Consider the following 12974-nt stretch of genomic DNA (forward strand, 5'->3'; position numbering starts at 1 on the left):
ATCCAGATCCAGATCGGAGGTGCTGCAGTGGAAAGGGTCAGAGTACAGTTCAAATTCCTGGCAGTGCACATCACTGAGGACCTTACCTGGGCAGTGCAGACAGAGCAGGTGGTGAAGAAAGCACAACAACGCCTCTTCTTTCTCAGAAAACAGAAGAAAGCTGGAATGGCGGTCCAAAAGTTCTAAGAGCTTTCTACAGATCGGCACCACAGATAGAGAGCATCCTGACTGGTTGCTTCATGGCCTGGTATGGCAACTCCACTGACTGACCTAAACCGCAAAGCATTGCAGAGGGGTTGTGCGGACAGCCCTATATGATGAACGCTGTGTCAGCAAAGCTCGAGGAAGCTCGAGGAATAACAAAGCCATCCCAAACGCAGTCTGTTTGAGATGCTGCCACATTGGAAGCGGTGTCGCAGTCTCAAAGCCACTGGAAATAGACTGCAAAAAAGCTTCTTTCTCCGAACAATCAGATACATGAATGAACTGAGAATGAATGAATGAATGAACCAGAGCGTATATCAGGGAAAAGGAAAATGCCAGCCCCCCCCCCCCACACCTTTGCCCTCTTCCTGAACTATTAAGTTCGAATTGCACCTCTCTAAAAAATTTTTGTTGTATAGGCTTTTTATGGAACATAGAGAATAGTACTGCCGTAGCAGACAACCCGCAGCACAAACAAAATCCTTCTAGTTGCAAGGCTCGAAGATATAAGTTGAGGTGAATAAAATGCAGCACTCATTGTAGGCCTATGTCCTTTTACATGATTTTATTTACCTCTGAGAATGAAAACGTACGTGTTTCGGCCTGTATGGCCTTCCTCAGCGTTTGTGACAAACGCTGAGGAAGGCCATACAGGCCGAAACGTGTACGTACGTTGCTGGCATTTTCTTATATTCTATCCTTTTGTTTGCTGTGTTTTACTGTGTTTGCTGTTTGAATGTTATATTATATATTTGCTGCATTGTCTGAAGGAAGCCAAACAAAAACAAGTTTTACTCTTATGTATACCAAATTACACCAAAAATACAATATCATCAACACTAAAAACATTATATGTAGGCTACAGGCCGGAAAAAAGTAGGCTGTGAATGCCAACACAGGTACAGGTAGACAGGTAGAGTATCATAGTAGGCTATCCTTAATTTTTTTTTGTGTTTGGCTACTTCCTTATGCATTTTGGAGAAGGGGACATACAATAAAATAAATACAATATATCTCAAAGCGTCCACTCCAGTCCTAGTCCAGTCATTATAGGCCAGAATTAGGCTAAACCTAGGACAAATTGCAACAGTAGTAAACTCAACTGATTTTGTATCCTCAATATGTCTTTAGTGAGAGAAAAAAAGTCCCAAGGAATCCCATCATGGGAAATGTGTTTTTTTTCAATGTTTTGTTACCACTGACGACACTGTCTTTCAGAGATTGTGACGCGTTCAAATTTTGAGGTAGCTCAAAAGTAAAGATACCATTTGATTCTAGACAACCTCAGGTTTCCAATGAGACCAACCATGTCATGTTACCTCATTGGAAAGGGGGCTACATACCTAATTATTCAAAGTTAAGACGATTTTTTGGGGAGGGAAATATGGCCATCACCATTTTTTAAATGGTCCCTTGGCCTTCTACCTCAATATATGTTAATGGTAATGGGTTACATGGGTACCTACAAGCCTCCCCTATACAGACATACCAAATTTATGTTAAGCCCATGTAGTTTTGTGCAAGAATCATGTAGTGTTTTGCATGCTGTACAAATATGTAATTTCCGCCTATTATAAAAACTGTGTATTTGCCCATGTCTGCACACTGGGAGTTCTTAAACAGGAATGTCATTGCATAAATTGGTATTTCTTGACAACAAGATCAAGATGGCTGACATGTAAACCATCCCAACAGCTTTGAAATATTTATCCATTTCCTCTAAAGTCAGAGACCCTTGCAGGTAAAAAAATATATATATATACATCAAGTAACATATAATAAGCATTATAGATGTGAACATTTCAAAGTATTGTTTAATATAGGATTTAGTCAGTTAGCTATTAACCATGCTAGCTAACATTACTGTGATAGTTATTGCAATGTACAGAATAGCTTAAATAATGTTGATGACTGTGTGTACTGAACTGTGTCAGCATCACTCTTGACTCTTGACTCTCTTGACTTGTAGTAAATGTTACATTAACCACCACCCGGACTCAGGGCTGAATGCTAGTGTTGTTTCTGTTTTCTGTAATTGTGGGGAAAGCTTCCACTGACAATAGCTGATCGACAAGCTCACAATGCATTGTCGCATTGTGCTTGATGGTCTGCTATTGTCAGTGGAAGCTTTCACAATATCAATTAATATCAATCAATTTATTAAACAAATCAATCATGCTAGTAGCCTAATACAATTGTTAAATGTTGCTTTATTGTAATGTTAAAGTTTATTGTTGTTTTTAAATTGTCATTACATTGGTAATTATAGCTATTAAATAGCTAGCTTAAAACCTAGCTTGAACCCCAGAGCACACCAGCTGTGTAGCCTATTAACAAGACTAAATCATTCTATGAGTATTATGCTAAATATTTATTTTTCATTCACACAGAGCACATGAAACAAAAAAGTGTACTTTTCTAGATTTCTGGACCCTCATCTCTCCCACTTCCATAATCTACTCATCCAGAACAGGCTCAGTTCCTAACATGGATGTGTGAAGTTCAAGTAAGTGCTCAGCTGAAGTTAATGTCAACAACTACATGAAAGATATGTTTTATGTTTGTAGCTCTGACCTAATATTGACATTAAAGTTAACAGGTATTACAAACATTGTTAATTTTGTACATTTATTTGATCCATTTCAGGAAATGGAGGCAAATGAACAATGTGTCATTTGTAGGCAAGGTGTTGGTGGAACAGGGTCATTAGTATCAACACTCGGAGAGAAGGGATGTGTGTCTATAAACAGATGGCCTGTGATGAGGATGAAGATTAGATTGTGTAGTGTTGTATTGTGTAAGTGATTTAATTATTTGACCAGACCAGTCTAGTCTATTTTTGTACTTTACCTTATTTTTTTTCTCTGTCCTTACTAACCGTCTCCTGTTCATCCCTCAGCCTTATCTCCTGCCCTGCCAAGACACCAGAGCCCCCATCTCCATGGACCTATCCCCACGGACATAAACCCTTGAGCCCCATCCTCGTGGACTGAGCTCCACAGAGCCTATGTACTAATATTCCAAGAAGAAAAAAATGTCTTTATCAAATGTTTTGATTAGTTCTGGCGTGTATGCTAATTGGTGCATATCAAATAAGATAATGTGTGATTTGCATGAGTAAACAGAATAATTCAATGAAGTTGTGATTGACTTTTTTTCTTGTCTTTGTGTGTGTAATCAGCTTGTGAGTTTTTATAGTGATATCTAAAAGTAAAATTTTGAACCACATTCACCACTATGTTATAACAGGCATTTTTCGATATGAATATATATAGGTCGTTTTCAAAACTTTCCCATGATGGGATTCCTTGGGACTTTTTTTCCCTCACTAAGGGCATAATGAGGATACAAAATCAGTTGAGTTTGCTACTGTTGCAATTTGTCCTAGGTTTTTTCATATAATGACTGGACTATCCATATACTTTACTAATTGGACCGAACAGTAGGTAGTATTTGGTCTCTAATGTTTTGATGAATTGAACAAGGTGGACCCTCTTGTAAACAAGTGTAATGCTTAATTAGGTCGTCCACTCACAGTTAACAGTCTTTGTATTGAGTTTGTGCTTGAAATGTACTGCAAACTGTTAATACATATTTCAATCAATCAATCAATCAATAGGTGGCGGTAATGCACATAATGTTCGCCAACCGCAAGTAAACCCGACTACTAGAGGATGTAGTGGAATAAGAAGCCCTGTGATTGGCTCCTTCTTTATACTCTATGGTGATTGGTCGTCGGCTCACAGTTTAAAAACTCCGCGGCCGAAAACATCAACTCTCCTCCAGTCAGTCAGTCTCACAACAACAAACCGTCGATTGTTTTCTTCAATGTTTTACTGAAATATATTTCGACCCGTTCACTTTCAACCTTCAAGTAAGTCAAATTAAATCATTTAACACTTGTTTTACCGTAGTAACTTGACGACAGCATGTCTTATGTCTCGCTACAAACATTTCTCACCATGATACACACGATGCTACGAAGCGTTAGCCTTTAGCTCATTGTGGCCAACAACACTCTAAACAAACACATGTCACGTACGTCCCTTCAGTTAATTTAACAACAATTCGTATATTGGTGAATTGGTAAATCTTGGTCACGGTTGCTTATTGTTGGGTAGCCCCTTTCGGGACCCTCCATAAAGCTTTTCTGAAATTTGGATGAGAAAAGGTCAGAAACTTCAGTACCATTGGGTTCTGCTTGGAGGGCTAATTGTTGGGCTAGTTTGTAAAATGTAGTTCCTTTTTTGTACTTGTGTTCTAATGTTTCTTAAACCAATGTGGTTCTCAAACATTTTCACGTCAAGAACCACAAACTCACAACGCGTCGCATTGCAACACGTTATGAGCTTGAAGTCTGCGATTTTTCAAATAGCCAATGCAACAAAGCAGCGAAATGTTGGTGGACACGGTTGTCTGTGAGTTTATGGTTTTAATTGGTGTCCTGTCGTTATCTATATATATATTTAAAATTTATTTCCTTTAGCAGATAGCCCCTTGAGATGTATCATCTCGTTTTAGAGGGGGTACTCGGGCACAACCATAGACTGTAAAAAATATGGACAAAGCGTTCCCCGGGTCTAACATGAACGTAAAATGAAGCCTGTAATAATATGCTAATTCCTGATGTAAGTCGCCATCTTTGGTACCAGCTGGCCATTGGCTGGCTCCGTTTTGTATACCAGCTGGTCATTGGCTGCCCAGACAACGAGGCGGGACTTCCCCCTTCTTCTCCGTTGGTTTTTATTTTGACTCGAGTGGGAGGGGAATCCCGATCATAGACTGTAATGGTAGCCACGCCCCTCAGAACATACGCGATGGTTTTTTTTCTTTATGGTCATTTTTTTAATTAATGGGACCATAATTTTCCAAAAAGAATATTATGACATTAGAAATGAGACTTTAAACTAGTGACTGGAAGAAGAAAGTATTCATGACCATGTTTATTAAGGTAATACAGTCTAGGTGAAGTTGGGCCAAAATACATGGGCCTCTATGGAGCTATGGGGCTTTTTGGGTCCGGTCCAGCGTCACAACAGGCCATTATATGAACTACCGATTTCAAATGAGGCTTCACGAAATATCTGGCTGACTGCCCCCCTGGGCACAACACAATGAATACAAAACATTAAACATGTCGACACATCAACAAAACATAGATGCTCTTATCGTGCGACATGTGTTATTCTGAACTATAACCGATATAAAATGTAATAGCAATTGGTGGTATTGAAGAAGGGGAGAAATAATAGACCTTTAAGTGTCACTCCTTTTTTAAGGTGTTTATATATTGGTTTGTGGTCTTTTAATGTGGAGACTCTGAAGTTTATTCTTTTTTATATGATTGTTATTTATCTTTTAATATCCAGGATGATGCCATCATGTCTTGCTGGAAGGCCAGATCCTGCATCGAATATTAACGTTGAAGACCTCCGAAAAAATCTGTTCTATGACTTGGAAGCCATAGACAAACGGGTGTGTTTGTGTTAATTTGCAATCATTTGATTTGCTTTGATTTAATCACCATTCTGACGTGTGTGTGTGTGTGTATATATATATATATATATATATATATATATATATATATATATATATTCTCTGTTGAAATGTATGGTATCAATGTTTTTCCTCATCAGAGTTCCGTTGAGGTGGAGAAGGAACACCTTCAGGTGTTCCTGAGAATCAGACCCTTCACTACCTCTGAGAGGAGTGACCAAGCCGAGTCACAGGTAAAATGGTTGAACGCATGCACACGTATCTGGTGCAGTGGTTTTCTACCCTTTTCATATCAAGGCCCATTATTTATTCAGCATCTGAGCCACGGACCACCATTTGATGACATTAAAGCCTGACTCAGACCCAACAACTAAAGAATATTCTGTTGTCGTTGGATAAGACGTTGTCCACAATTGTGGTATTGGGAGACACAACAGGCAAATGTTGATTAAAAAATAATCACAATTCTTCTACATTCTCTAATTGTCTAGACTTCTTGTAAATTACCTGATGCAGATGTTTAACAATAATTTAACCCTTGAGAGCATAAAATGAAACCAAAGGGATCATGTGACATGGCCAAAAGCTTTTCCGGGTGTCCCCAGCCAAAAACGTTGAGAAACCTTGCGGCTAATCTAACACATGTGCAAAGAGTAAGACACTTGTCTCTCTCACACACACGCATGTGCTGATGTTGGGTTTCTACTGCAGGGCTGTGTGTCAGTGGAGGGCGTGGGCACTGTGGTTTTAAAGGCTCCTACATTCAACAACAAACAGAATGAGAAGATCCTCCCTCAAACGGCACAGCGGTTCACCTTTACACAGGTAAGCATTAGCGGGCACACATGTGCGTGCGGTGCAACAGATGTGGTTTAGCCTGGCTTCCCAGGCGGGCTTGTAGGAACAGTAGGATATCTGTCATTCTCACCTCCTGCAGTCAGAAGCAGGTGTTTAATGTGTGTCCAGGTCTTCAGACCAGACTGCAGTCAGAAGCAGGTGTTTAATGTGTGTCCAGGTCTTCAGACCAGACTGCAGTCGGAAGCAGGTGTTTAATGTGTGTTGTGTGTCCAGGTCTTCAGACCAGACTGCAGTCAGAAGCAGGTGTTTAATGTGTGTTGTGTTTCCAGGTCTTCAGACCAGACTGCGGTCAGAAGCAGATGTTTGAGGGGACGGCGCGGCACCTCGTCAGAAAGTTCCTGGAAGGATGCAGCTCGTTGGTGTTCACCTACGGTGTCACCAACGCAGGGAAGACATTCACGTTTTTAGGTCGGTAACGCTCCCAAAATGTGAATATCGTTGGGCCTCCATATTCTAGCCTTTTGTGGGGTTTTTTTCTCCATAATTTAACTTTAATCATACTGCAGCGTGACACCCAAATATCACAAGTAGCAGCTCCACAAGCTCGAAATGTGCCCCGAGGTGACACGTTTTGAGAAGTGTTCTCATCAAAAAAAGTTCTACCTTTTTTCACTGACAAAATAAATGAAAACTAGGCTAAAATTTTAGGAAGGGACTAGTGGACAAGAGATCCAAGTAATTTTACACTTGGTTGCATGCTGAAAATAGCCGCTTTACAAGCCCACAACGTGTCTCAGTGCGACGCATTGTGAACTTGTAGATCGGATATTTTCAGCAAACTTAAACGGTCAATAAGATGGCATCAAGGCCCGCCAAAATACATTTTAGTCGACTTTAAAAGTTTTAGTCAACTAAATCTACAGGTGATAGACTAACACTAAAACATTCCAGGTGACAAACTAAATATTCAAGAGACTGACTAAAACTAATTTGCTGCCAAAAACAACACTGGTTTTGAGCTTGTGGAGTTTCCACCTGACAGAGGAAATATCATGTGATGGATTAAACGCTCTGTTTTTTTTGGGGGGGTATTTTGAAAGGTGCCTTCTTCTCACTCGCTCTTTCTCTCCAGGTCCAGACAGTGATTTGGGCTTGCTGCCCAGATCTCTAGCGGTCATCTTTAACAGCATTGAGGGTCGCGTGTTCACTGAGTGCAGCGTCAAACCCCACCGCTTTAGAGACTTCGTCAGGCTGAACAGAGAGCAGCAGGTGAAGGAAAATACTGCCAAGAGACAGCTGCTGCGTCTGGTGAAGGAGGTGAGGAGGACCGGATGGTTGCCCATGTAGCATGACTGGATGGATGCCTGGGTAGATGGATGATAAACATTGGGTTAATGGATGATTGGATAGATATGCACAGGCGTGTGTAGATGGATATTTTATGTGTTTTTGTTGGTTTAATATGATTTAATGTCATGTATTTGGATTCTATACTCTATTCTCTCTCTCCTCCTCTGTAGAGTGATGTTCACAGCGGCATGTCCTCACTGAGTTCCTCCAGTTCGTCATCCACTTTTCTGGAAGGTTGGTGTGTTTCAACTATTGGTGTGTGTGTGTGCGCATGATTGAGGTGTTAGTTATTGCTATCCAGCTGTACCTTTCCCTGTATGCCAAGTGTGTCAATTTAGATGGTATGTCATTTAAATATGTAGTTCAAAGCGTTTACTCATGCTGGGTGTGTTGCAGGGAGTTCTGTGAGCGGTGACGGCAGTGTTGTCGGCGGTTCAGCAGCAGATAGCTTCTGTCTGGATGCTGATTCCAACACAAAGTTCTCAGTCTGGGTTTCCTTCTGTGAAATTTACAACGAGAACATTCATGATCTGCTGGAACAAGTAACTATCATGCTTCTACATTTGTGAGATACTGTAATGCTATTTCTATACTACTACTGTTAGTCGCTAGCAGTGTAGAGTAGGAGAGTAGCGACACGCTTTGATCTCGCCGCAAAGCGGGTGCCTATTAACCTGACGCTGCCAGATCCAAGAAGCTTGCTACACAAATTTGTTTCACAGCTTATTGGGATCTGGGATCGCGGAAGCAAATTCGATGACGGGGCTGTTCCTTTTTTCAAGATACTTGGTAGATGATTGGATGGGACCGTCTGTCTATCACCGTGTGGGCGTGCAAACACAACCAATCATATTGATGTGTCTATATAGCTTCACGTCCGGTTTCGCACATATCCCGCCCTTAGCTCACGCTGATTGGTCCGGTACAGAACGGATTTGTCAGCTCAACTGCCTGAGAGTTCCCAGATGATTGCTGTGTTGGGAAACATGGTTACCCAATACCGCCCTCATCTGGCAGAGTCAGGTTAGGTGCATATGGGCTATAGTTCCAAACATTGCTCCTATGGCTGGAACTATCCCATTGAGATGGAATGAGCCACTGCCGCATTCCATTGTTACAATGGGAGTCAATGCTAGTGTCGCCACTCTATTACTAGATTACTCTGGTCGCTAGTTGCTTAGAGTGCCATTTCGAGCTTGTAGATCTTTTTTTTTTTTTTTTTAATGCTTTTGTGTGAGGCTGTAGTATGACCAAGTTAGTAGGGCAGGCATCAATGTCCCAGGAAAACTGAAAGTTCAAAGGTTTCTGGCTGCCTGATGCCAATGATAAAGTATTTCCAGTCAGTCAATGACATGTGTGTGTTCTGAATGTTTGGTGTCGTCCTACCAGCTTCCCAGCGGAACCAGCAGGCGAATGGTTCTACGGCTGTCGCAGGATGTTAAGGGAAACTCCTTCGTCAAAGGTAACCAGTCACCCTGTGTGTGTGTGGGTGTGTCTGATGTGATGAATATCAAATCTTATCTCTAAATACTGCAACTTAAAAACTGTACGGTGTTCTTTTATAACAGAGTAGATGTTAGAATTGCACAAACATGTTTGAAAGTGAAATATCCCTTTTTATGTGTAAAATGGATTCCTACTTCTACAACAGGGGGGGGGGGGGGGAAACTTTGACAATGGAGAGGTCCACTATATTTCCTCACTCACTCCAGAGGGGCCACATTGCATATTACTGTTCTCGCAAAAAATTGCAGATCTACAAGCTCAATGTGTCTCAGTGTGACACATTTTGAGCATGTAGATCAGCTATTTTTGCTATTTGAATTGAAATCCTGAATATTATTTTTTTGCTATTTTTCATTTGGAATCCTGAAAAAGTAACTATTTAATTTCAAATGCCTTTAATTATACTTATGTAATGTTAACTTTGAGGGCCACATTAAGTGATGGTGGGGGCCGCATGTGGCCACCCGGGCCACCAGTTGCCCCATGTATGTTCTACAACCACTGACATCGTGAACACATTAGTGTGCAGTGGCGGTGATCTAATCTTTTGAAAATGGGTCCCGAGTGACTCTCTTTAAGAAACGCTGATCTATATGTCTGTGTCTTAGACCTGCATTGGGTCCAGGTGAACACGTCGGACGAGGCCTACAGAGTCATGAAGGTGGGAAAGAAGAACCAGAGTATCTCCGCCACCAGACTCAACCATATGTCCAGCAGGAGGTAAAACCGCCCGCCAGCCAATCAGCAGCTGGCTTGGAAGTAGGGATGCCACCGATTAATCGATTTTCCGATTAATCGTCAGAGTCGAATGGCTATTTTTTTTTAAATAGCCATAATATAGGCTAATAAGTAAGGCTGCATGATATATCGAACATGTACCTTAATCAGAGTGGAGAATATAAGTATGAATCAAGTTGAGCAAAGCCACTCTTCTCTGCCCCTCTCTACAATTTACAATTTAGGCATTTAGCAGACGCTCTTAATCCAGAGCGACTTAAGCGACTGGAAGTACCCTCACTAAAAACGCCGGGACAACGCTCCACACGTCCCAAACTCTTCTCCCTTCTGGCTCCAAAACTGTGGAATGCACTTCCCATTGCAGTCAGAACTGCAGCATCACTCCCAATCTTCCGCCGTAGCCTGAAAACCCACCTTTTCAGACTCCATCATGGCCCATAGCACTTACCCTAACCCCTTAGATAGCATTTCTGTTGGCTTAGATAGCATTTGACACAGACTTATAGCATGTTATGTAGACGGCACTATAATTGTATTGTATATAGTCATAGTACATATGTATAGCATAGTAGTAAATATGTATAGTGTATGTATAGTTTCATTATATAGATATTCCACTGTTACTTTCTTAGCTTACGCATGTTTCATGATAAATGCTTTTATGTGATGTATTCCCATGCTTTTGTTCTTGCTTAAATGTAAATCGCTCTGGATTAAGAGCGTCTGCTAAATGCCTAAATTGTAAATTGACTTACATTAAGCAAGAACAAAAAGCATGGGAATACATCACAAAAAAGCATTTATCATGAAACATGCGTAAGCTAAGAAAGTAACAGTGGAATATCTATATTATGAGACTATACATATAAACTATATATACTACTATGTTATACATATGTACTATGGCGTGCTATGACTATATACAATGCAATTATAGTGCTATCTACATAACATGCTATAAGTCTCTAACAGACACAGTTAACGATCGCTTGTTAAGTGCCTGCCAGACAGACAATTGGATGAAATGAAGGAGAGTGTAGACTAGTGAACTGAACATGTTCTCTTTATATCAAGTACTTCATACCAGCCCCTTATGAAACTACTTCTCCCCAAATCCAAATGGATTTCATTTTCCATCCTGAATGGCAGTAACTAGCATACAATGAGAACTGAGAAGATCTCCACAAAGGTTTACTCATCAAAACTGATTATAAAACTGTAACCATCAAAGCATGCACTCAACATATAATGGTTATGTGACCATGGCATGTGCATAATATAAAATCTTAAAAGTTTTACCTGATATTGATTGGGGATTTTTTTTTTTGTGTTTTGGCTGATGGTCACTTTGTCGGAAGCGTTATTAACTTGATTAAGCTGATTGTGCTACCTTTTAGCACTGTGGCGTTATTAATATTGTTTTCTCTCTCTGCAGCCACAGTATTTTCTCTATTCGGATCCTCAGGATAGACGATGGAGTCCCTGTTCCCAGAGTGCACACCATCAGCGAGTGAGTGTGCTGTGAACTTGTTTTACTATACTTGTGAAGGCCAAATTTTCCTCTTCGCCACAAGAGAAATGTTTTTTTTAGGTCAAATATAATTTCGCAAGTTAGGCTTCCAACGTTTAGGAACAGGTTTGGTTTAGGTTTAGAGCCAACGTTTTTAACTCTTATCTTTGCTTCTGGGGTGTCCCTGGAACAACGCATTTTCAGATGGTGGTCGGCGTCCAATTACATATATTTTTGGGGGTCCTCGACATGAAATAGTTTGAGAACCACAAACATAGGGTTTTTCAGAAAACTTTAGAAGACCTTTGTAGAATCGTCCTCTGATCTAAATGGGTTAAGCAATGCATGTCCATATTTCTTTGACGTGTGTGTGTGTGCGTCAGGCTCTCTCTCTGTGACCTCGCAGGCTCTGAGCGTTGTGCTCGGGCCAGGACGGGAGGAGAGCGGCTGAAGGAGGCGGGGAACATCAACACGTCTCTGCTCACTCTGGGAAAGTGCATGAACGCCCTGCGACTCAACCAGCAGAATAAGAACAAGTACGTGTGCGTTTGTTGGGGAGGTCCGGGTTGCTACCACTTCAAATCAATGGCACCGTTATTTCAAACCTTTGTCTCAATTGACTGCATTACATACAAATACTCTGCCGGTTCTTTGTCCTGTGATTATAACTCGTTGCTGTTCACATCCTGAAATATGTTGTTGACTATTTAAATATGAGGACACCCGACATTCCCACAGATGGTGGTTGTGTGGCATTTTGGCTACTGATATGCAGACATTGTTTTGTGGCCCAAAAGAGAAATTTGATGTCTCTCTGTTTTTGCTTCTATTTTTTTTTTCCCCTTTTTTTTTTTTTAATGGTGAAATTTGCAGAGCCAAGCTTGTACATTGGCTGTTTCAACTATTTTTATACGCCACTGTTTCGGTGAAATGCCCAGCCTTTATGCGTGTGTCAGTCACTCTGTCTCTGTCTCTGTAGGTGCCCGCAGCACGTCCCCTTCAGGGAGTCCAAGCTCACACACTTCCTTCAGGGCTACTTCACAGGTGGAGGAAACGCATGCATGATTGTTAACGTCAGCCCGTGTGCTTCTGCACACGACGAGACACTCAACGTGCTGAAGTTCTCCGCCATTGCTCAGAAGGTACACACACGTTTGTACACGTGACTGACTGTAGTAGTCCCAAGAGTATTCTGTGAAAGATTGCAGAGAGCTGGTTAGAAACCAATCCTTCAATTCAAGACTTCAAGAAAACGGTGATGCTCGTCTGTATGTCTTGACAGCAGGCGAGGCAAAGGTTGTTTTATCTAGTGGAATTACATACACATGTAATGTGCAAGTACAGTCATAAGCAGTGGCTCTCAAAGTGGCCC

General features: G+C 41.1%; 1 protein-coding gene across 1 annotated transcript in view; it reads left to right on the forward strand.

The window, feature by feature from the left end:
* Window positions 1-3964: 3964 nt before the first annotated feature.
* Window positions 3965-12974, forward strand: part of kif20bb (kinesin family member 20Bb) — a 28940-nt gene continuing 19930 nt past the window's right edge. The window contains exons 1-13 of the mRNA XM_083786989.1: window positions 3965-4078; window positions 5574-5679; window positions 5841-5933; window positions 6412-6525; window positions 6828-6966; window positions 7631-7815; window positions 8019-8082; window positions 8245-8390; window positions 9238-9310; window positions 9963-10074; window positions 11528-11602; window positions 11986-12138; window positions 12582-12758. Of these exons, the coding sequence (XP_083643115.1) occupies window positions 5575-5679; window positions 5841-5933; window positions 6412-6525; window positions 6828-6966; window positions 7631-7815; window positions 8019-8082; window positions 8245-8390; window positions 9238-9310; window positions 9963-10074; window positions 11528-11602; window positions 11986-12138; window positions 12582-12758 (1436 nt within the window). The 5' untranslated portion in view covers window positions 3965-4078; window position 5574. The remainder of the gene's footprint in view (window positions 4079-5573; window positions 5680-5840; window positions 5934-6411; window positions 6526-6827; window positions 6967-7630; window positions 7816-8018; window positions 8083-8244; window positions 8391-9237; window positions 9311-9962; window positions 10075-11527; window positions 11603-11985; window positions 12139-12581; window positions 12759-12974) is intronic.

The sequence above is a fragment of the Protomyctophum parallelum genome (assembly GCF_964188405.1).
Source record: "Protomyctophum parallelum genome assembly, chromosome: 17".
Classification (NCBI taxonomy): domain Eukaryota; kingdom Metazoa; phylum Chordata; class Actinopteri; order Myctophiformes; family Myctophidae; genus Protomyctophum; species Protomyctophum parallelum.